Here is a 25193-nt window from a genome sequence, read left to right on the forward strand (position 1 = left end):
ACCCGCAGAAGTCATTATGTACATGAAAGCGCTGTTGTCTGTGTCTCCAAACAGACACTGAACACGTAAACAGTAAGCAACAACAACAACAACAACATCATTTTCTCACCCGTGATTATAAGACTCCTTTCATGAGACATACCGTACAGAATCATACCACTGAACTGACCACAAAATGTGACAATCAGTTCAATCCATTCAATGATTCAACTGAATCTATCGTATTTATCCTATTCAGTCATTTTCAATAGAAAAGCTGTCTGTCCAGCGTTGGAGGTGTGACGTACTGTTTGTCTGGTTGACGCAGGCCGTAGCTATGGTGTTGCTGTTTGTGAAAGGCGTGATAAGAGTACCAGGCTAGTGGCCTCAGACAACAAACAGACCATTGTGTGGCTCACTGCTAATGCTGGCCGATGGCAGGGGGTACCCCGACCCTGGCACTACTGTCGAGGTGTCAGACTCAGTTGCTAAGGCATTGAATCAAGAAAAACGTATTGTTGTTTTGGTTTTGTGGCAGGGGTCATGACACCTGATCTGTGCTTATTTGTCCTGTTTTGCGTGACGCTGCTTTTCTGCTTTTTGCAACAACGCAGGAGTGTTTTTTCTTAAACCATTGGAATTGACGTCATCGGGATTGATTATAGCAACCAAAATAATGCAGCTTGTGTATAGGCACAGGCGTGTGTGTGCGTGTGTGAGATGTGTGTGCGTGTGTGAGAGAGAGTGTGTGTGTGTGTGTGTGTGTGTGCGTGCGTGCATGTGTGTGTGTGTGTGTTTGTGTGTGTGTGTGTGTGTGTGTGTGTGTGTGTGTGTGTGTGTGTGTGTGTGTGGCCCAGAGCCAGAGGGAGTGAATAGAAAGAGGTCAGCCTGGCTGTCAGTCATCTGTCTCTCCTATCTCCTCTCCCTTGGACCAGACATTTGTGATACGGTCTGGTGAAAAGGTCCATATGTTGGCAATTCTCAAGTAGCGCAAATGACCAAAAAGCTTCTTAAGAGAAAAAATAAAGTGTTAGGATCACTAAATACTTATCATTTGTGAATTGGATTAACTGTATTGTCTTCCGTCCTGCTTCGTAGGCTACTGGGTTAGTGATATATGGGTTGTAAACAAACTTACGTTTTAGGACGTGTTCAAAAGCAAGGACTGTGTGATCATCTAATTATGTGTAGTTATGTGTTTTTAGCATGTTGATGTTCTATCAACATGTGTTGATGTGCTAAACATGCAGTTAGATGTTAGGACATAGCAATGTTTTCTTTTTAGCTGCTAGGTAGCTACCAACGCGATGGTTGCAAACACGTGTTTTGATTCATAACGTTTTTTTATTCATTAGTGAGTCCCCCCTACTTGGGGACTTTTTCACCAGACCCTGTCACATTTACATCTCAGGAGACGCAGCCCCCCTGGTTTCCCACTCTGAGAAACAAGAAACAACTTTTCTCCAATTGTCACTGCAGTGCTCATGGCTGCCAGCTAGGCCTGCATAATTGTAACAATTTTCTTTGACACTTCAAAGGTGGCGTGGATGAATGTGGTTCATAACATTGTCTGACAATCCTTTAAGGCAGTTGTACATCAATATACTTTTTTGACATTAATTATTCTTTGAAGAAACATTAAAACGAAAGACAGCAGCTCAATCCCGATCCTTCGGCTGTAAAATCAGCATGACGAGGTGATGATACCTTTTCGACGCCCCCGACCACCCCAAGACACTCATTTACATCAGTAACCGATCTATCATTAGAAGAGGCAGGAGAACAGTCAGTGTGTGTGTGTGTGTGTGTGTGTGTGTGTGTGTGTGTGTGTGTGTGAGAGAGAGAGCTAGAGAGAGATAGCAGAGAGATAGGAGGGAGAGAGAGGAGGGAAAGGAATGCACATAGTCTTCCTATCCTCTCCTCTCATAGACAAAGAGAGGAGAGATTTAGATGCATGCCTCTGCCCAGGCTCTGGGGCCTCAGTCACCCCAGTATCCCCAGTCTCCGCAATCACTCCAGTCTCCCCAGTCACCACAGTCACCCCAGTCTCCCCAGTTACTCCAGTTACCCCAGTTATCCCAGTTTTCCCCCAATCCAACCCTTAATGCTGAGTGAATGAATGAATGAATGAATGAATGAATGAATGGTCTTTATTGTCATTGCTATAGTACAGGTACCATACAACGAAATTTGGGAGGGGTGGCTCCCCTGGTGCTAGGAAAGAAAGAAAAAAAACTAAAAAAACAAGAAGGGAAAGGAGCTGGTTTACATAAATAAAGGCTATGTACACTATCCACTATACTATACTGTACAGATAAAACGACTAGGGTTGTCATATTGCACATAGTGTTATTGCACATTCATTTAAAGTGTCGCAGTTTGCAGGCTTGAAATGTACACATTTGTGCCTCAGCACTACACCTGATTTTTTCAATCCAGCAGCTGCCATCAATCCGTCCAGACTGTCCAGGGCCCAGAACCTAGGTCTTTGCTGTGTTCAGGGCCTGGGTGGCCCTGGGGTAGAAGCTGAGCTTCAGTCTGTTTGTCCTTGCGGCCATGGTCCTGTACCGCCTTTTCGAGGGCCAAGCAGGGAGGAATCGGGTTGCTTATACAGTACATGCTTAGGTAGTAATATATGTTTGTATTGATTGGTATCATTTGATCAGTTTAAGTTTATTGACCAGCCCATATGGGCTCATAAGACACTTTATACATGTTTATAAATGCAGGAATACTTACTCATTAACAATAATAGTATCACCACTAATATATAGTAGATAGTTGATCAATGCTTAGCACTATCGGTGTGTGTGTGTGTGTGTGTGTGTGTGTGTGTGTGTGTGTGTGTGTGTGTGTGTAAATACAATACAATGGTGGGAGCTCTACCCATCTTAACCATCCTAAAAAACGTCTCTTCACTCCAGGGGAGGATGGTGCTTGCCTTGAGTAAAAAGCCACTGTTAAAACTAGGTTATATTTGAAAGATTTCTATCCCAACTGAAATTGTTAAAGAGGAACAGTGACCTTGAAAGCTCTGCCTTATAATCAGGAGAAGTCGTTTATATGGGTGTTTTTGGTGATTACTGAACGAGTAAACCATCATTACTTGTTGTTGATTACAACACAGTCACCTAGGGTTAGGGTTGATACATCTTCACTTGGTTTGTATCTGGATAAGCTCCTGTCATAATCCAACATCCCTCATTATGGGAATATACATTGTATATTGCTTTAGCTACAGCATTGAGTGTTTTCAAAATGTCTACGCTTCACTTCAGAGTACTGGGGTGTCTACACACAGAGAGCTGTAGAACCAGAGAGAGAGAGAGATAGAGAGAAAGAGCTACACCCCTTCCGATAGCACTCAGACACCACATGCAAATAAGTAACACTCCTCAAAGTTTTATCTCCCCATTCATCCCCTTGCCTAAATCCCTCTCTCTCCTCTGTCCTCTCCCCCGCCCCCCACCCCACCCCGTCCCATAGAATTCATAGGGTGTTCACTTGGACGTCAGCCCCCAGAGCAGGCGTCCTGCCAGTGCCCCACCACGTCACCCTCCACATCTCCACGGTGGCCCTTTTTCCAAATGTCCCTGTCCTTCAAGCACACATTAAAGTAGAGCAGTGTGGGTCACATCTCCCATAGATCCAGAAAATAGCAGCCATGAAGGGTCCTGGAAGGGTGCCGCCCACCACGGGAGGCCAGTGGAGGCTGGCTGACATGGGAGGAGGGGCTCATTGCAATGCATGGAATGGGATGAGGAATGGGAGGAGAGTTGGTATCAAACATACCAACACATCTGTCGTTTGATACCGTTCCTCATTCTATTCCATGCATTACAATGAGCACCGGCCTCCATCAGTCTCCCCGGGTGCCCACATAGCCTCACAGCAAGGCCCCCCCCCCCAGCCTCTTTTCGCTCTTCCTTAACAATCTTGCTGTTTTGCTCTAAATTCATGCCCGTTTGTAAAAGGTAGGCAGGGTCTCAATGTACAGGATTAATCTAGAACTGAAGGGTCTCTTTGTGGAACTGTAACAAGAGGGAGGGATCCCACATTCCGACTCACGCTTACAATGTGTGAAAGTGTACTGTATAGTGTTACTGCTCTACATCTACAGTGTTACTGCTCTAGTTACATTACGCTCTACATTGAGCTTAACGTTGAACAACATCTTAAAGCTAAATCCTCTTCTACTGCTAGCTCTGTCCTGGTCTGAATGTTAACCCTTTATTCAAGGCGATTTACTCATAGCTTTGGTGTTTCATACACTGACTGACCCGTGTAATGTGTGACACGGTCTGGTCATTTGGGCCGCAAGTCAACATCCAATCGAAATGCTCTGACTTTTATTTTGAAACACAGAAATACATTTCGACGTTGCTGAAAATCACAACACAAACTCGCTAGTCAAGCCACTAAGATTACTTTACATTGTTAGCAGGCTCACAAAACAAGCTGTGTTAGTTGATTAGCGAGTGTGCCATTGATTTTCAATAACGCTGAAATGTGTTCGAAAGAAAAGTCTGAACATTAAATCGGATGCCGACTTGCGGACCAATTGACCAGACCGTGTCACATATGTGACCATATGCACTGCTTTGAGCCCATATACCCATTGGTGGGAGGGCTGGGATTGTTATTTAGTTGAGGTTATTTAGTTGAGATTGTATTTTAGTTGAGGTAGCTTAAAGGAATAGTTCACCTAAATTACAAAATGACATATTTGGTTCCTTAGCCTGAAAGATTCTACAGACAAGGACAGACTTCAATGCCTACTTTGGTTCTGTTTATCTTAACTGTTACCATGTTTTACCAAACACCTCATTTAAATGAAGTAATTAAGTCTTTTCAGAGAATTGGGGATGATGCAGGAATTCCATTCCAAACATGCTAATTTAGGTGCCATTGACTTGCATTAGATTTTGGTTAAACATGCTAATTGTCAGGCTTAGCGGTTAGTGGCCTGATAAACAGAACACAGTTGTGGATTAAAGTCTGTCCTTGTCCATAGACTCATTTCACATTAAGGAACCAAATTAATGATTTTGTAATTGGGCAAACTATCCCTTTAACTATTCCCCTGCTCTTGTACCTTTTCCTTTACATGTAGAAGTGGACAGTGGGTTGTTTTATAAGCTCAATGCCAGAGCACATTTGGAAACGTCCCTATAATATTTTAGTCTGAATAATATCTATGCTGAATTTTTAATTCTACCGATGCTACCTACAGTATAAAGAGAAGCTGTTGCCCTCTGCTGGAGTGCATCACTCACTACAAGTGTCCACCACCACTTTAGGCTTCGTTTGCTCATAGTTGCTATGGTTACAAAGTCAATTTAGTGAAACATTACATTAGGTGGCACTTACACCTGTGTATAACAGGGGAGGCTGGTGGAGGTAGAACGTGGAGGATGGGCTCATTGTAATTTATACAATGAGCGTTTGGTACCATTCCTCATTCCATTTCATGCAAAACCTTCCTTATTCGTTTCCATGTGTTACAATGAGTCTGTCCTCCGATTTATACATTTTCCCCCAGTGTAATGGAATTGAGTTGCAATATGTGTAGTATTTACAGGCTTCACCACACATACAAGAGGACTGACCTGTAATGCATACACCAGAGGGTGGAATTGTTGGCGTTGTGTATTTCAGTGTCTGTGTGATTGCTCAAGGCCCTTGTTGCTATTAATATAAACTTTATTTATCTAGGAAGTCTCATTGAAGTTGAAAGACCTCAGAAGAGAACCCAGGCCAAGAAAATGTGTGTGTGTCTATGCGTGTCTATGGGTCTGATCAATCATGGAGGCATGTGTACTTATGTATGCACTTTGCCCACCACCTGAGTTAACCTGAATATTTTCAATCAAATTAATCAAAGATATAATTAAAACTGCTGTTGAAACTGCACCTACCGTACATTTGAGGCCTTGCACCTATACATTTAAGTTACCCCTTAACCCCCTTTCATGTTCTTAACACCCCTTCATGTCCTTGACATATCCATATCTGCCTCTGCACATACAGTAGATCACACATCAATCAGGCTTGTTTTCGTCTATTTCCAGCATGACTACACGTGAGAGAGAGAGAGAGAGAGAGAGAGAGAGAGAGAGAGAGAGAGAGAGAGAGGGTCAGTGGAGGAGAGGGGATGGAAGGAGATAAAGGGGTAAGAGAGAAGAGAGAGAGGCGGGTTGGCTGATGCCCTCTTTTAACAAACACACCCCCATTTGCCCTCTGCCAGCGGGTTATTCAGGGCTATCCTATACTGGGTCACTGTAGCACAGATCCAAGTGCTCCAAATAGGACTGACACAGAAGTCAAACATAACACATATAATACCAATGTAAAATGCAGAGAACTCAAACCACTCATACCATTATAACCCTCATATCACTATACATTGACAGCGTGTGTCTTGCACAAAGTGTGTGTGTGTGGGGGGGGGGGTGATACTGAGAGTCATTGTCAATGTGTCTTGACTTAACTGCAGTTTGTAACTTCACTCTCAAAGTATAGCAGAAATGCCCTAAAAACGTATTTAAAAAAACAAAACAAAAAAGAACCAAGAGAGAGAGAGAGAGACAGGCTGACTGCCAAAACAAAAGGCATGGTTGGGGCCGCTGGCTAGCTGCCTGTGTCCCGACATGCTGGATCCTCACGCCCCCTCAGATCAAATGAAATGAAATGTCTGCCCAGTTATGATCGGCCCTTATCCTTCACCTTACACCGTGCTGTCTTCCCGGCTCCAGTCTGCTCTGCTGTTCTTTACCTTCTACAGGATTTATTCATCTCTCTTCAGGTGAGTCAGTTTGAAGAGGAGCGCAGTTATGGATCATATCCTTCACCCTCTTCTTGAATGAGTCTTTCTTCGATATCTTTTACTGCCCTCAAGTGCATTCATAAGAAATATCCGATACTTTGATAAAAGCACAGTGCTATACAGCATAGCTTGACTGCTGTACTGTATCCATGGTGACTTACTGTAGATCTATTAAGACTTGTGTCAGTGCAAAGAAAAGAGGAATAGTTTCATCAGTTCCTATAGTTACATAATAATAGTTTCATCAGTTCCTAGCCAAACGTGTGACAGCTTTTTCAGCCATTCAACACTGAGCTCTGCTCTCCTGACCCACTGGCCACGAATCACCAGTGTTGACACTGCATGGACCGTAAACATGCCAACTGGCCAGTAGGCTACACAAGTCATTGACTCAACTACCAAGGTGACACAACATTCTCTGTTTTTTAGCCAAGTTTAAACCAGAACACAGGAGCATTTTAAAATAGACTGGATTGGCAACAGTCATTGGAGAATGATTTCAGGAGGCGATTCCAGAGCATTGTGAAAGATAGAAATTAGTCTTTATTGTGTTGTGCAGGTCAACCTTGACACGCAGCTTTATTGTATCGTGCTGGTCAACCTTGACACACAGCCACACAGGGATATTTATAACTCCTTTGAGGTCATGTGACTGTGTATATACCATGAGTCCAAAGTGTACAAAGTGTTTACTTCTTTTAAAGTTCAAGTCCATTTGAATCTAAAAGGGTTCACTATGATTCATTTGGTACCCAGCAGATGGATAATGATTAACTGATGACTGTGACCCAAAGTGACCCAAGTGGGATTTAAATAGCTCTCTTGTCAACATTGGTGAAAGTTACACTACTGATGAGAAGAATCACATCCACTACAAAACATTAAATTCAATTAGTAAATAAAAAGTAATTTTTAGTCATTCAAATTTTTGTAATTAAAAAAAAGGCGATTATTAGTGTTAGTGAAAAGGCACTAAATCAAGGAGGATATATAAAACAATGAACACATCTAAACTAACATTTGTTCATCTTTAACAATTGAGTTCAAATTAAGGATTTTTTCAGATTGGATTTTAATTTAGTTAGGCCTACATATTTTCCGTGTATTGTTTGTTCTCTCTGTTCCTTATCGTTCTCCATGGAAGAGAAAGTAGTAACGATCAAATCATTTGAATATTGAACAGACTGTAACACAGCGGTAACACCAGCAGGGGTCTATATTGATTCTCAAATGGGAAATGTGTTAGAGGTATTCACACCATAGACCTCGCATACCCAACATCTCATGTGGATTGGCTAGCCTCCAAGACATATTTGCTCTGATTGGTTGAACCAATAAACTCTTCGAATGTTTCATTGGTTGTTTGAGGAACCATGTGACGGAATATGCAAAGTACCTCGATGTGGCAGTTGATATCACCGGTGATGCACAGGGAGACTGAACTGCTGAGCACGAACGAGGGGGGTGTGACAGCAAATCACGAACTCATGGAGTTCTTGAAATACTTGAACTAAACTGAAATTGCAGAAGTATATCGTGCTTAAACTAATTTACTTGGAACCCTTCGCTTCATTCTCTCAGTGCCACGAGGTAAGGATAATTGTTTTAGGTTAAAAGTGAGATTTTTTTTAATGATGAGTAGGACAGTGCATGGCATGGGATGTAAGATAACGTTTGGAAAGTGAAGCATTATTATTATTATTATTATTATTTATTTATTTATTTATTTACATAATATTACTATGGGGAATTGCATCACAGCTATTAAGCTGTATGTTATATCAGACCAGTGATTCATACTGTATATATCTTCCAACAGTAGGCTACTCATTAACTGTATGTTTCAGTAATGTCTTGATATTGAAGTTTAGTAATTGACATGAACATATATATACTATATATATTACTTAAGTTTGATCCATTGTGTTAAAATTGGCACTACTTGTCTCCTCTCTTTAGTACTCCATATATTAAATCCAACTCCAATGCCGGGCCCAATAATGCCAATGGAGATGCAGATGTACATCACACACTCTCCGCCGCTAAGGTGTTTCCTCAGTTCCTATGAGGACTTGCGGAGGAACCGGGCGAACCACTACAAACCCCTCCGTCCTTGCATCAGCTCCCAACAGCCTCTAGAAGCCCCGGCCTGTCTGGGCTGGAAGAGTTCCAAAACCAAGGGCAAGAAGAAGGTGGTCTTCGCCGACTCCAAAGGCATGTCCCTCACAGCCATCCACCACTTCTCCCAGTTCGCTGAGGAGCCTGCGCTACCCGATCTGCGGTTCGACTTCACAGACCTCGGGCACGCCACCATGGATCTGAAGATAAGCGCCGTCCGAAGTCTGGCGCTGGACTTCAAGCAACCCGCCGCAGATTATCTGGGCTTCCGGAACCGGCTGATGAGGAACTCGGTTTGCCTGGAGAACTGCACCCTCCAGGAGAAGTCCCTCACCGGCACCGTGAAGGTCCGGAACCTCGGCTTTGAGAAATCCGTCTCCGTCCGAGTGACCTTCGACTTGTGGAAAAGCCACACGGAAGTCGCCGGCACCTTCATGAACAACGTGTACACCAGCCAGGACACAGACACGTTCGCCTTCGTCTTCGAACTGCCAGGTTACGTGCTGCCCCACAACAGAGTCGAGTTCTGCATATGCTTCACGTGCAAGGACCAGACATATTGGGACAACAACGAGGGGAGAAACTACATTCTCAAGCCTCTAGGGTGGAACGGAGAGGACACGGAAGTCACGACCCCTGCTGAGCGAAAGAATCCTGCAGAACACAAGAATGGGGTTAAACTACTAGAGATGGAGTTTGACCAGTTTGGGAGTCCCCGGACGTCAAGCGGATGGTTAACCGGGTGGCAAAGCCGGGGCCAAATTGAAAATGGAGTCACCTATTGGTGAACCCAAGAAAGACCCTCAACTTCTATGAAACAGTGTATAGCTGCTTGACTGGACTTCAAGCTACTTAAAGGCAGTTGAAACCTATCTGCAATTTTTTTGCAGACAAAGTGTATAGCAATGTGGATAATGACTGGGTTTTATTGCTATTTGGTCATTGTTAACCATTAAGACATTGTTCTGAAATATGATCAAAAGAGCATTGAAAATAATTACTTTTACTTGTTATTCGTGAGAAAAGTAGTGGAGTGCCTTCTCAAAATCCTGCCGGATGTAAAGCAAAGTTGATCTCCATTGAAAATCAATTTTGACAATCTGTCGCCTTCGTACAGTACATGTAGGGCCTTGCAATTATGATCATGCACTGATTGAGATGACCCTCCAGATCATCATAGGCTTATGTGGTGGAATTGGTTTAGTTGAATTAAGGGTTATCTGTGACACAGTCACATGGGCCTGTCCACACACACACACACACACACACACACACACACACACACACACACACACACACACACACACACACACACAGGGGGGGGTGCAATGGTTCTTGGTTTTACATTGAACCGTACGGTTCGCCATCCACATTCAATACGCACAAGTAGTTTGTGGCATTTTTGGGTTTATGCTGCGTTCCATTATGCTGCGTTCCATTCAAAGAATGGAAGAAAATAAAAAGTGAACATGGCGAGTGGAGTGAATGTGGTTGAGAAGCAGCCGTTTGAGGAAGCCCTGGATTCCTACAAATCGGCGGTGTGGGGTCATTTCAGTTTTGGCATTGAATACAATGATGAGGGAACGAAAACAGTCAACAGAAACGTTACTGTCTGCAAGCATTGCTTAACGCGTGTACAGAAGAACCAATATAGGAATAGATAGCTGATATCTAATTGATGTTGCACTTTACATCCTGAATACTATTGCCTATACTGAAGTAAGGATATGTTGTCTATGTATTTAAAATAGTACTACTTTTGAATTAGTTTTCCCCCAGATTGTATATGGGCTTCCAGCTATCAAGGCTTAAGTGCACTTTTACTTTTATTTCTTCCTCTCCTATACCAGTAGTCAAGGCTAAGAGGCACGTTAACATTTGAAAGTGTTTATTTATTTATTTTTACATTTGAACATATTTTTTGTTTATATATATATATGTTTTATATTATACAATATACCAGTCATATTCTGGAATGTGTCTGAATGTTCCATAAGTATAAGCAAAAGAAAGTAACAGCATTTTTTTTCTCCATATGCACAAAGCACGTACCGAAACCAAACCGAAACCGTGACCCAAAAAAACGTGGGCCAACTGGATCATTGCACCCCTAACACACACACACACACACACACTGCCAACACACACATCTTGAATGTGTTGCCTGCTATGTGTTACCTTGATGGAATACCCCCCAGGCGTGAATGTTGTCATTAAACATAAAGGTGAGAATCATACATACAGGTGTGAAACTCCCATACTGTTTCAGTAGACAGTTGATCAGTTTTTGACCATTCCTTATTCCATGTACTATAATGAGCCTGTCCTCCAATTTCCACCTCCATCAGCCTCTATTCCACCTTCCTATATTCTATACATACTATAGTGCACACTGCTCGCTGTAACTAATAATATATACTAAGCCATTCAACAGTGATGCATCTGTGTCAAGCTAGAAAGCATCATACACCCTTTATAACTCAAGTTGCTACCAGACACATCACATCAGCCTATTATGCCCAGAATGTTGGGATTTGCACGTTTACTGTAAATGCTGTATGAACATCTTTAGCATCCCAAAATGGAGGCATTGCAAATACAGAGAGTGTAACTTTGGTTAAACTGTGCACACACTGGAAATAGCCTGAATGTTGTCAGAGCTGGAGCTTTAAAACACATACGTAAAAAAAGAGGGCCACTCTGAGTGGGAACAAGGTGGGAGGAGGTTGTTTGTTCAAACAAGCCTTGCCTTCCCTAGCCTCCAGTTCCTGCTGGGACTGAATTGATACCACCTCATAAAACAAAACAAAGGAGGTCTTGTTTCAGCAGTTGGTGCTGGATTTGATGGCATATCATGTCTGCTGTTTGTGCTTGTACAACATCTTTTACAGTAGTGATTTCTACCTCCGCCAGCCTCCCCTGGTCTACAGTACAGCATTTCCTGCTTTTGATACTGTCAACATGTGTTGACTGTGGGGTGTGTTGTAACATCCCACAACAGAGACTTCTGCTTTGAGATGCCTATCAAATGCCTGTACTGATCTAGAGAAAAGAAGAGGCCTCAATACCATGTCAAAGGGTTATCAGGCTCAGGGCATCAATAGCTTGTTCTTCAGCTTTGTGAATAGGCTAGGTGCACGATCTCCCTACTTCCTGAAAGGCAACTGGGATGAACATATCCTGTCTCACTCTATTGGTTTAATTGATTAATCAGCTGTGCACTGTGTGTTCCAACAGTTTACCGCACAGCTGATTAATCAATTAAACCAATAGAGTGAGACAGGATATGTTCATCCCAGTTGCCTTTCAGGAAGTAGGGAGATCGTGCACCTAGCCTATTCCTAATAGATTGCAAAAACAGCATTTGTCCCACTGATGTGAACACTGTGGAACAGCTAATTACTTTAGGAGAGATTGGGTTATATGGATATGCCTGCAACAATACCCCTGCATTTTATAAGCTATTAGTTATAAATGGATGATGGCAACGATTTCTGTTATTTGTTAAGAGGATGGTTAAATGGACTTACAACCAATGGGAGCTCTGGCTCCATCTTCTCCCTTTGTGGTTATAATCGTGGGTTTAAGTGGAAGTCCAAAATCACAGTAATCCAGCCTTTCACCAAACATTGCACGTAGACTCAGAGGCTTAAACATGTACAGCTAGAGCAGTATACATAGAGCAGTAAACATGTACAGCTAGAGCAGTAAACATGGATATCACATACATAGATGTCACATTCTTGAACTATACTGTTGTAACACAGGGAAAGAAAACACTGCCCTCAGGGCAGTCCTCAGGAAGCAGGACGTTGGGTTCATTCTGTACTGCATATATCTCTGGTATACTGTTGGTTACTGGATTAACTTTATTATGGTGAAGTGAACTCAATAACCTCAGACAGTTGGAACTCAAATGATGTTAGCCATGGTCGATCTGTGGTAAGGTGGTATGGTTCTGTTTAGTACACTACAACTGCTGGGCTATAGGACTGACTTTGTATTCCCCTGTACAGTTTCTCTACTGTTAAAATAAAAAATAAAAACATTTTTAAAAGCACTGCTAATTGTATGATTGTAATCAAGTGCAATACTGAAACACAACTGTGAACATTTCAAACCTGCAAACTGCGACACTTTAAATGAATGTGCAATAACACTATGTGCAATATGACAACCCTAGGGTACATAAGGTTCAGAATAGGAAATGTTAGAATAGGTATAGCATAGCATAGAGTACAGCACAGTGTTTTATTTGTATAGTATAGTATAGTGGATAGTGTACATAGCCTTTATTTATGTAAACCAGCTCTTTTCCCTTCTTGTTTTTAGTTTTTTTTCCTAGCACCAGGGGAGCCCCCCCCTCCCAAATTTCGTTGTATGGTACCTGTACTATATCAATGACAATAAAGACCATTCATTCATAATGGCTCCTGGCTCGAGTATAGATGACCTTTTCCTGTTTCTTTTCTTTTTATTCAGTGTTCATGCTCTCATACCGTGATGACTCTCAGCCCAGAGGGAGGTGTAGAATGAGTCCTAAAAGTCTAGGAGGCTCACATAAAAGGTCAGTTTCTCAGCCTGGTCCTGGACAAAAGAACATTTTGAATAGAAATTCTCCACTGAAGATACATAGAGTATACTAGAAGACGCACACAGTGCTTCCTATTTAGAGAGCAGTAAGACAGTGTAATTCCGAAGGTATTTCAGTTACAGTAGGTAGTTTGAATGGTTAGTATCCTTTTTATTTTGGCTTTTGCAGGGCCGTGCCCGGACTTATGGAAGAGCTAGTGCTCTATCCCGAAAAGGGTGAAAAAAAAGAAATACACCATCCAAACGGCAGGGCCGGCCGCTGGCAAAAAAGGTCCGGTAGCACCCTGCCCCCGAGCCGCCCCCCCCCAGTCGACGAAACATGGGAGGGGGGGCCACAATCTAAATCTTGCTTAGGACCACCAATGTCCACAGGCCAGGCCTGCCAGGAGGTCACTTTGAGAGTGGCAGGGCAACGTGGCAGGTGCCATCACCCCTTTCACCACCCCCTGTGCACACCCCCGAGGCTTTGAAATGTGACACGCAGTGATTGGCCAGAGAGCACGTTTGTTCCACTGGAGAGGAGCCGTGAGGTGACTTGGAGGTTGGGGTGACCCTTCCGAACAGGCTGAGTCCACGTGAGTCTCTTCAAAAACAGAAGTCCTTTCTTCCACAACAAAGGATAGAGAGTAACCCCCCCCCCCGGCAACCTCACCACCCGGCCTCACCCCCCGACACGGCTCACGGGCTGGCAGCTGTCTCCCTTCACTAGCTTCATTCATCTACAGTAAATACACATGGACACACACACACACACTCGCAAACACACACACACACACACACACACACAGCACAACCACACACACACAGCACAACTGCACGCACGCACACACACGCACGCACACACACACACACACACACACAGCTTCTCACATGGAGTGTTGTAGGGCAGGTGGTTATTTCAGGTGGAGGACTGGAGGATTGGATGTTGAATGAACATATTGGATATGGCATGTAGAGATAGCACACCCCCCGACCCCCCCCCACAGCCGCCTGAACATACCAGACAAGCATGCTCTGCAACGTGACCATGCAAGGCTGAGTATGTATCGCATTCATGGGCAAAAGTCCAACATGGTGGGCTTAGATGACACAGCCTTATATCAGCCCTCTACCCCAGCCCTCTACGCCACTCCCCTACCCCAGCCTTGTTACCCCAGCCCTCTACCCCAGCCCTCTACGCCACTCCCCTACCCCAGCTCTCTACCCCAGTCCTCTACCCCAGCTCTCTCCCCCAGCTTTCTACCCCAGCCCTCTACCCCAGCTCAGGTGGTCATTTCTAGTGGAGGAGTGGAGGATTGGAGGTTGAATGTGTCGTAGATTTAAGTTTACTCTAATACATTCAAATAATAACACAAAAAAACAATCCAAGAAACTGGAGCTGTTGATGATCACCAGAGACCCTTTATTGCAGACAAATCGTGACGTTAGAATTATAAGGTTCTATCTAAATTTTTGGTCAAAATTGAGTTTTCTACATAATCTGATCCATTAGGTATTTATTGCCTGTGTGGTGTTATTTTTTTTAAATGTTGACATTTTTGAGTTAGTAATTAATGAAATACAAAGGTTCCATCTCACAAAACATAATGGAATGTAAAAACGTTGACGCTCAATATCTCTGAACTACCTTAAACGGAGATAGAACCTCATAATTCTAAGCTCACGAAATGAAGAGCCTGAGTTAGTTCGCGAAGCAACTCCCGACGTACTCAAAACATATTATCACCTTTATCGACTTTTCCTGGGGACCCCTCCCAAACTGCAGATTTACATATAGTGCCCACACTCCTAGTGTGTTCCTGGGCCTGTTAATGTAAAACTATTTGATCATTGATTATCCCCTTTTTCCAAAAGGTTCCCAGGCCCTCATGTTTACTTTTGCAAAGGTGGGGGGCATCATAAACAAAGGTCACTTCCTGGCTGGCTGTCCCCCTGAGTAGCAAATGGTGGCAGCTGTTGCATCATGTTTGAGTTCGTGAGGCAATTTCAACATACAGTTCAACACAATCTAAACTCTTCAACATACACATTATACCTCAATTAAAAGAGAAATCCACCATAAATGAACATATTGGATATGGCATGTAGGGATAGCACCCCCCCCCTAGCCTCCTGAACATACCAGACAAGCATGCTCTGCAACGTGACCATGCTAGACGGTGTATATATCGCATTCATGGGCAAACGTCCAACATGGTGGGCTTAGATGACACAGCCTAGATGACCCAGCAATCTCCCCCAGCTTTCTACCCCAGCTATCTCCTCCAGCCCTCTCACCTAGCCCTCTACCCCAGCCCTCTAGCCCAGCTCTCTGCTCTCTACCCCAGGCCTCACTCACAACTCACAACTCACACACACACACACACACACACACGAAGGCCACCTTGGTGGGTAAACATAGACCCCCACGCAGGTGTGATAAAGGCGTCTGGTAAATGCCAAAAATGTAAATGTACTGTAGGTACAACACACATCCAGCCCTGATGTGGTGATAGCCACAACAACCCACAACAACCCACAACAACCCACAACAACCCTAACCCTAAGATGGCAGGGGATGCCGCATAGGTTCTATTTCACTGGTAAACATGTCTGCTAGGAACACCAAAGTGAACACGTCTATTAGGAACACCAAGGTGAACATGTCTACTAGGAACACCAAGGTTGCATACTGTATCAATACACTGAGGTTCTTCCATAATATGTGACGGCAGCTGATGAAAGGGGGAACAAGTCAGCAGCCAATCCAAATGTTAGGCTTTTAATCAGAAACATTTAAATAATCAATCACACTGTGTCAATGTGATTGACCTTTTGAGCATATTAGTGAAAGGAATATGTTTTATTTGTATAATTCAATAGAAATAGTAGGTAAAGTGAATAAGAAGTTATGCACCAGACCAGACAGTGGTGAGGCTCGTCCCAAAGACAAAAGGGCTTTCTGGATGAACTGTCAATGACGTACATCCCAGAGCACCATGCCATTGGAACCAGAGTGGACAACATTCACAGGAAGACTCATCTAATACTGCAATGACAAACCCTTGTACTACAACTATAATATACTGTAGGCTTACAAGACCAGCCATGATCGACAAAGTTTTAGCTAAAGGTCTGGTGGAGGCTGGTGGGGATGTAGAAATCGGAGGACTCATTGTAATGCATGGAAAACAATACCATACCTTATTCCATTCCATACATTACAGTACAATGAGCCCGTCCTCTGATTTCATGCGTTTGATAATACCATTCCACATTTCACTGCATGCATTACAATAAGCCCGTCCTCCGATTTCTACCTCCACCAGCCTCCCCATCTTTGATAATACCACTAGGCTATGGCACAGCACCAGGACGGAGAGGCTATGATAATGATCTGCGGAGGGTGTGGTACAGTAGGGGTTATTACAATTTCTATTTTATAAAGTGAGCCTCTTTCTCCTCCTCCCTCCCTGGCAGCAGACACATGATGACAGGAACATGCAATGGTTGCATGGTGTTTGTTCATGTTGTTTGTTCGTGACCCTCAGTCAGTCTATTTTGGTGGTGGAGGGGGGGGGGCGGGGGGTCACCTCTGTGCGTGACCTTACTCCGGTGGAGGTGGGTGGAGGTAGGAGTCAGACAGCAGGCTCATTCCATTGTTTACATTACAGCCTGTCCACCGATTTCTACCTCCACCAGCCTCCCCTGCCGTAGTCACGTGACCTGTAAAAGCAGGGTTCTAAGATGAAGGGCCTCAGGTACTAAGATAACCCATACTGCTTGGCACTTGATGCCAAGAGGGACTTAGAGGTACTTAGCTGTGCAGAAAACAAACACAGCTGCGGCACATAATATATAACATAATATAAAAACTGCAGTTATACAATAGTTATTGCAACTGGCGTGGCCCGCCGTGGAGCTTGTTAAATGCTGCTCGTGACGTAACAGGTCTTGCTGTCTGCCAGTTGTATCAGTATCAAGGATATTACAGTAAATCTGTCAACACTGAAACACAGTTTGTAAAACTTTCCTTTCCTAAATACAAAGACAACTTCATTGCGATGATAAAAAAGTGGGGACTAGGGGTTGGAAGTAGGTGTGTGTGTGTGTGTGTGTGTGTGTGTGTGTGTGTGTGTGCGTGTGTGTGTGAAGAGGGAAGGAAAGTCCTGCTGAGAGTACACAGTGTACAGAAAAGGCAGGAAGAACATTCATGCCGTAAATTAATGTTCTGGATGTTCTGAATGTTATTTTATTTAAACCACCTCCGCTGGACCCTGTCTCTCTACTGACATGATTGGTCACTTCTGGTCTTGGAAGACAGCAAGAACAGACTCTTCCTCCACTCCTTCCTCCCCCTCTTTCATCGCTCTCTTTTCCCTTCCACTCGCTCTGTTCTGTCTTTATCACTACGTCTTTCCCTCTCCCTACCTGTTCTCTCATCACTCTCCTCTTTTTCCTTATTTTCTCTCTCATCCCTCCACCCTCTTCTCTTACCTGTTCCTCACTCCTGAAATCCCCCCTGCTAAAAATAAGGCTACACTTGTCTATTCTATCTCTCTCTCTCACACTGTTACCATATTGTAACTGATGACATCATCTGTTTTTCCAAACAGTAGCAGTCTGACAACATTTACCGTAGTGTGTCCTTGACATCATTCCACATTTAGCCAAAAGGAACCTGGCCCTGTAGATATGGGCACCCTGCCAGGAATAATCTGTGCTTTCATCACACACAAATCAGTGGCAAAGTTCATGAAGGGAAGTTTATTGCTTGGTACAGCAATTTATTTTTTCACATGAAACAAATAAATAGAAACATAACACAACACATTGTTGGTCCGTGGTTACCTGCAATACACCTCTGAGCTGTGACCAGATGCCTTAATATAGACTCTTTGTTTACCTTATAAGGTGTTGCCTTAAACACAGAACTACATCGGAGGAGGCTGGTGGGAGTAGAAATCGGAGGACGGGCTCATTGTAATGTGTGGAATGAGGAATGTTATCAAACACTATAATGCATGGAATGGAATGAGGAATGGTATCAAACAAGGGATTGACACCATTCCTCATTCCATTCCATGGATTACAATGAGCCTGTCCTCTCATCTCTACCTCCACCAGCCTCCCCTGGTCTGGTCTCTAGCTCTCTAAACTCAGAATAGAGCATGCATTTGGAATAATATCAATTACGACATTGACTTGACTTTGAAGACTGTGAGCGTGATGCACTTCTAATCTAGAGTCTAAGCAGATCAGAGTTGTATAAAAATAAATACATCATAAAGGTTTGGATGGTCATCATCATATCTTATCATAATAATTCGATACGATCAAGTATTGACGGAAAAAATGGATGGTATTTAACAGAATCAATACTTTCAACTTTCAGTCTTATCGGTCTTAGAAAGACATGCTTTCATAGTCGCAGGCTTCCTCTACAGTAATGTATCAACCGTCTTATCAACTGTTAGCAGTTTGATGGTGCCAGAATACTGAATCACCCAACCAAACAGGGTTTGACCTAGATGTAATTCTCCTTTTGTCTGTTAAAGGATAAGGCTGACGTTGGTAGATATAGTTGGGACATTCAACATTTCAGCTGCATCAAATTAAAATAGAAATAGGCAGAGAGGTTTAATGTTTACAATGTTTTTAAAGACCCTGGCCTGCACAAAGTTTCCGGGCTGAAGGCATTGGCAGTCTACCACGTTGGCAGAAAATGATAATGGCCCTTTATGACTGACCATAATAGTCAAGAGAATCTAGTATCTATAGACAATACAAACCTACTCAATAACCTGACTCAGTCATGATCCCACCGCTACTCTAGAAGAGGAACTGCTGCTAACATTCACAACAGCTTTCCAACCATTCAACAAATCTACAATTCTGCTGTGCTTATCGTTAGGCAGCAATGTCTGAAACATAAATCCACGATTTGACACTCATAACACTTTAACACACAACATTTCTTGAACCAGCAAAGCCTTAATTAAGGATATTTCAACAGTGTACAACAAATCTAGCAAAATACATATCTTGAACTCACAGAAATAGATTTGACTGATCTATTCAGTTGTCAATGAGAAATGACAGTTGGTCTAAAGCACATTTTGAAAGGTTTGAAGAGATTTACTGATGTCTCTCCGGTCACCGTGAACAGTGCCGTGACTTACAGACTGTCACTCTAAGCCAAACCCTTCAGCGTTGGAGATAGCGATGGTTAACTTCTGCTTCAGTTCCTTCCTGTTTTTGTACGGTGGCAAGCAGATCTGGTTGAAGCAGGTGTGAGATATGGGTAACCTACAAGAGGCAAGGAAAATGTGTCAACAAGAAGCCGCAAAGTCTTATTTGGGCCACAAAGCCTGTTTTTAGGACAATAGATCACAGAATACCACCTCTCTATCTCAGTGGAGGTTGGTGGAGGTAGAGGAAGGGCTCATTGTAATGCATAGAATGGAATGAGGAATGGTATCAAATGTTTGATATGTTTGATACCATTCCTCATTCCGTTCCGTGCATTACCATCAGCCTGTCCTCCGATTTCTACCTCCACCAGTCTCCCAAGCCAGATATTATATCAGATATTATACACCGTGTTCAGAGACTCGAGATAATAAAACAGCTGCGTTGACGCTGTGTAACCTGTGTAGGCCTACTTTTTTCTCCACACAAAAAATGGATCAGCAATCGATAAGGGAATCTTATCAATTCCCGTCCCTAGTTGTGATGATTGTACACAGCACTATTTGTGTCTGTCAGAGTGGGAGGTGTTGACGTGTGTACCAGTCAGTGGAGACATCAATCTTGGCGATCTTGAAGTTGAGGTCTGCCATTCCGCCTACAGGCACACGGTCACTTCCTGTGGTGAAGTGAAGCAGCTTCTTCTGCAGCTCCAGAGGGAACGCCAGCACCACTTCCCAGAAACAGCTACGCGGGTACCAATGAGAGGAACACACACACACACACACATGCACACACACACACGCACACACACACACACGCACAGATACAGATACAAATACAGACACACACACACACACACGCACACAGACACAAATACAGACATGCAAGTGCGCACAGGCGCACACACACACACACACACACACACACACACACACACACGAGAGGGGAGAAGGAGCAACATAGTTAATTACTAACATTAATTCACTCTCCACATATCATGGACTCACTGTGAACCAGGATCAGAACAAGGTGGCATCAATGACACATATCAGACAGAGAATCTAATACATTCACAGCCAACGTGAGACTTCTCTCTTACGCCACCGCCGCAAACTAAATATAGTGGACTGTTGTAACATGGCTACAGGGTTGCAGGAGAGAGACATCTACAGCTGGTTGAGAACTTAGGGAGCTTTCTCTCCGTTGCCAAATAGACTGGCTGTGGCTCCCGCATTGACTTGTGTGAAAGAGAAGAGGCCCCATCAACACTCAGGGTGCAAAAGGCCATAAGGAGAGCTACGTTAACAGCGACGGATAGATTACAGCTAAAGAACTACAGGGGAGGCTGGCGGAGGTAGAGATCGGAGCACTGTAATGCATGGAATGGAATGAGGAATGGTATCACCTGGTATCACATGCTTAGTGAGAGGGGATGGTCCCACTAGAGTGAAATAGGCCTACGTGCACTAGAGACCCCTGGCTGCTGGTTCAGTCCTGATCTGATAGGCTGGGCTTGGTTAGGCAAGAGACGGAAAATAATGAAAATGTATCGAAATAGGAGTGATGAGTGGTACAGACTTGAGTCAGTGGTGTGTGTGTGTGTGTGTGTGTGTGTGTGTTACATTTACATTCATGGCATTTAGCAGTCGTCTTTATCAAAGTTGAGTTTCAACAAATACATTTGACTAAGTAAGTGAATCATCTATCCATCAGTCAGAGCAAGAATAAGTTATGTATGCTCGGGCCAGGGGCCGTTGGCAGTGATATTACTAAAGGAATATAATCTATATATAGAATTGACAGTAGAGAAACTGTAGAGGGGATATAGAGGTCTCAGGAGGGGCAGTCACGAGAGGACAGATCTAGTATGTACTCTGGTTTCTCTTCAGATCATATAAATCTTTCCCCAGCTAGCACCTGCTGCTCACGGGAACGTGCAGTGTACGTGCAGTACGTGTGTGTGCGTGTGTGCATGGCGTGCGTGCGTGCAAGTGTGTGTGTGTGTGTGTGTGCATGGCGTTCATGCGTGCGTGCATGTGTGTGTGTGCATGGCATGCATGTGTGTGTGTGTGTGTGTGTGTGTGTGCATGGCGTGCGTGCGTGCAAGTGTGTGTGTGTGTGTGTGTGTGTGTGTGTGCATGGTGTTCATGCGTGCGTGCATGTGTGTGTGCATGGCGTGCGTGCGTGTGTGTGTGTGTGTGTGTGTGTGTGTCTTACCGTACAGTGAGGTCAGCCTTGCTGTAGCCCTCATACTGGGCTGCCTTCTGCAGGGTGCTCATGTCCAGCTCTGGACTCCCACACACCAGGATCTCCACCTCCTCGGGCCTCAGGAGCTGAGGACCACGACCACAACACAACCACATCACAACCACATCACAACCACTCAGGAGCTGTCCACCACGACCACAACACAACCACATCACAACCACAACACAACCACATCACAACCACTCAGTACCGGAGGACAAGGAGCTGTCCACCACAACCACAACACAACCACAACACAACCACATCACAACCACATCACAACCACTCAGTACCGGAGGACCAGGAGTTTCTCCTGAGCAAGGGGAAAACTCTAGGCCCTAGTTGTAGGCTATAGTAGGTCCCAGAGGTCTCTTGGTTAGGTCACATGGTCAGGTAAAACTCTTGGACCTGCGACAAGATGACACAGGCCTTATACGGTTCTAATAAAAATATACATCATATACACAAGCATCTTTATATATATTTATATTCTTAATATATTATAATACATAGTCCAGGGTCTGGGGATCCCTCCAGCAGTCCAACTGAAATTGGAAAAACTGAAACTAAGATTGACAAAATTGAGTTTTAAGTGGTAGCACTTTTCAGCATTTGTATTATAACACAGTCCAATGATATAACAATACAACACACCTGTCACACTGCAGTATGAATCCAGGGGAAGATTATTCTGGAGATGACTGATGTTTATTGAGCTGCTGTGCTGTGACTGTAGCCCTGGGCACAGGGGCCGGCTTGTACCGCCAATACTAACAGACACTTAGACAACTCCTAACCACTGGTATATTTGAATATGGCCAGGTCAGTTACATAAAATAACTGTGTATGTGTATGTACGTGTGTGTGTGTGTGTGTGTGTGTGTGTGTGATGTGTGTGTCATGTGTGTTGTGTATCGTGTGTGTGTGTCGTGTGTGTGCGCATTTGCGTGTCTGTATTTGTATTTGTATTTGTGTCTGTGTGCGTGTGTGTGTGTGTGTGTGTGTGTGCCATGTATCGTGTGTGTGCGTGTGTGTGTGTGTGCGTGTGTGTGTGTGTGTGTGTGTGTGTGTTCCTCTCTTGGTACCCTCGTAGCTGTTTCTGGGAAGTGGTAGCAAGTAGGAGTGACCCTCTGTGTGCGTGTGTGTGTGTGTGTCTGTATTTGTATCTGTATCTGTGCGTGTGTGTGTGCGTGAGTGTGTGTGTCGTGTATCGTGTGTGAGTGTGTGCGTGTGCGCGTGTGTGTGTGTGTGTGTTCCTCTCATTGGTACCCTCGTAGCTGTTTCTGGGAAGTGGTAGCAAGTAGGAGTGACCGTGACCTATACGTACAGTCCCTCTGGAACAGGTGAGGAACCGTAGGATCTTTAAAGGTACACTGTGTTATCTTGTCTCTGTAAACACTGGGCCCTCAGTACTAATTGCAGTCCTTCTACATAGTGGTCCGCAGGTGTCGTCACAGAACATCAGTGTAAAGAGCTTGGCAAAAATTAGCCTGAACTCAAATATTTGCCCATGCCTACTTTAGAGCTGGGCCCAGACGGGTTGTGTGAGACTCTGTATGTACATGTGTGCATGTGTTTGTTTTATTTTGTCTGTGTGAGTGTGTGTGTGTGTGTGTGTGTGTGTGTGTGTGTGTGCGGACATGCACCACAGTCCCAGCTGAATGAGACCCTGGAGTGACACCAACACTAACTCACTCCGTGTCTCATTCTAACCTGTGTGTGGTACTCTGTTCTAGAACGAGCGACGGGTCATTGAGTTCTCCGGTGTCGGCGGGTTCACACAGAAACATTGAGTCCCATCCACACGGATACTTCACTGTGAAACTGTCGCGCACGCAGACTGCGCTACAGAACCACCGTGCCGTTCGGATCAGGGGAGGCTGGTGGAGGTAGAAAACGGAGGACGGGCTCATTGTAATGCACGGAATGGAATGAGGAGTGGTGTTTGATACCCTTCCTCATGCCATGCATTACAATGAGCCCGTCCTCCGATTTCTACCTCCACCAGCCTCCCCTGGTACGGATCCATCACAGGTCTACCTACGGGCCAACAGAACAGACAGAACCATTTATTCTACTGTACGAACCTGCGAAACATGCCAGGAACCGATGAGTCTGCATAATCCCTAAGTACTGTAACCCAAACGCAGACTGTTGCTCTTTCCGCCAAACTCGTTCATACTGAAAACAGATGAACCACTTATTTTCTAATTTCTTTGAAGCTGCGTTCCTCTTTGCCCAGAAATGAGCACGTACAATCAGTGTCGAGTTTAGTCGTTGCCACGGGGCTGGAAAAGCTCAGCTTTGGACAGCTCAGACAAGACCCAAGAAAGGCTGAGGACTTTATTCACTTCATGCATTAAAAAACGGTGTCCAGAGTTATAGCATGATTCAGAGGGGGCTGGCGGAGGTAGAAATGGTTTCCCAGAAGCATGCATGCACACACACACACACGCGCACACACACACACACACACACACACACACACACGCACACACACACACACTCACTCATAACTGCATGGAATGACCATTTCCATCAGGTGGTTTTCTGCCACCGTGACGTGGTTGACGCTAATCACATCTAACCATCTGGCAAGACCTGCAAGATACATGGAGCTGCCTGGCCGTGGCTGACAGGAAGGTGACGGGACACGCTGACTCACCATCAGAGCGTCTGACGCACACACACCGTGGAAGCCGTGGTAGAAGGCCGCAAACTGCTTCTGAATGGATTTGTTCAGGAGGAAGTCCAGGTAGAGCTGAACATACTCTGCAGAGAGAGAGAGAGAGTGAGATAGTGAGTGTGACGCCTCCCACTCTGCCTGCCCTTTGGCTGTTCTATTATTTCCTTGGGGAATCTTATGGATAACTAAAGGTTACATTTAGGTATTTCTTTTAAACATATGTTTCATAATAAGAATAGGCAAGCAAAAGACTGCTTGGTTGTGGTTCAGTAGGTAGACCCGGCGTCTAATGTCAGTGTTGTTTTTTTGTCTGTAATCTCTGCCACACACTGTCTATGATAACTCATCTGCATGATTCATCCTGTATGTTCAAACCTTTAATTTAAAATGTATACCTTTTTTTGGGTTGAAATGCATGCAATGAGGACCTCATAGAGCGTCACTGATTCCACTTGACCCATGTCATGTGTACCGTCCCTGACCATTATACCATTGACCCCCATGACTATTAAACAAGCCTCATAGCTTTCCATTTAATGCAAAAAGGTCAGTGATTTTCATTCCGCCTGATGA

At 44.1% G+C, this 25193-nt stretch overlaps 2 protein-coding genes across 2 annotated transcripts in view; one reads left to right on the forward strand and one right to left on the reverse strand.

Moving 5' to 3' along the window:
* The first annotated feature begins 8769 nt into the window (after positions 1 to 8769).
* LOC308176013 (protein phosphatase 1 regulatory subunit 3C-B-like) lies at positions 8770 to 9973 on the forward strand. The gene has a single exon (XM_080550607.1). The coding sequence runs from the start codon at positions 8791 to 8793 to the stop codon at positions 9709 to 9711; it is 921 nt and encodes a 306-aa protein (XP_080406733.1). The 5' UTR covers positions 8770 to 8790; the 3' UTR covers positions 9712 to 9973.
* Positions 9974 to 19683: 9710 nt separating this feature from the next.
* LOC308155398 (putative E3 ubiquitin-protein ligase HECTD2) overlaps positions 19684 to 25193 on the reverse strand; it is a gene marked incomplete at both ends in the record, with an annotated part of 28899 nt that continues 23389 nt past the window's right edge. Inside the window, 4 exons of the mRNA XM_080528716.1 lie at positions 19684 to 19804; positions 20288 to 20431; positions 21905 to 22020; positions 24600 to 24706. Of these exons, the coding sequence (XP_080384842.1) occupies positions 19684 to 19804; positions 20288 to 20431; positions 21905 to 22020; positions 24600 to 24706 (488 nt within the window). The remainder of the gene's footprint in view (positions 19805 to 20287; positions 20432 to 21904; positions 22021 to 24599; positions 24707 to 25193) is intronic.

This window comes from Nansenia antarctica (genome assembly GCF_963989245.1).
Source record: "Nansenia antarctica genome assembly, chromosome: 1".
NCBI lineage: Eukaryota > Metazoa > Chordata > Actinopteri > Argentiniformes > Microstomatidae > Nansenia > Nansenia antarctica.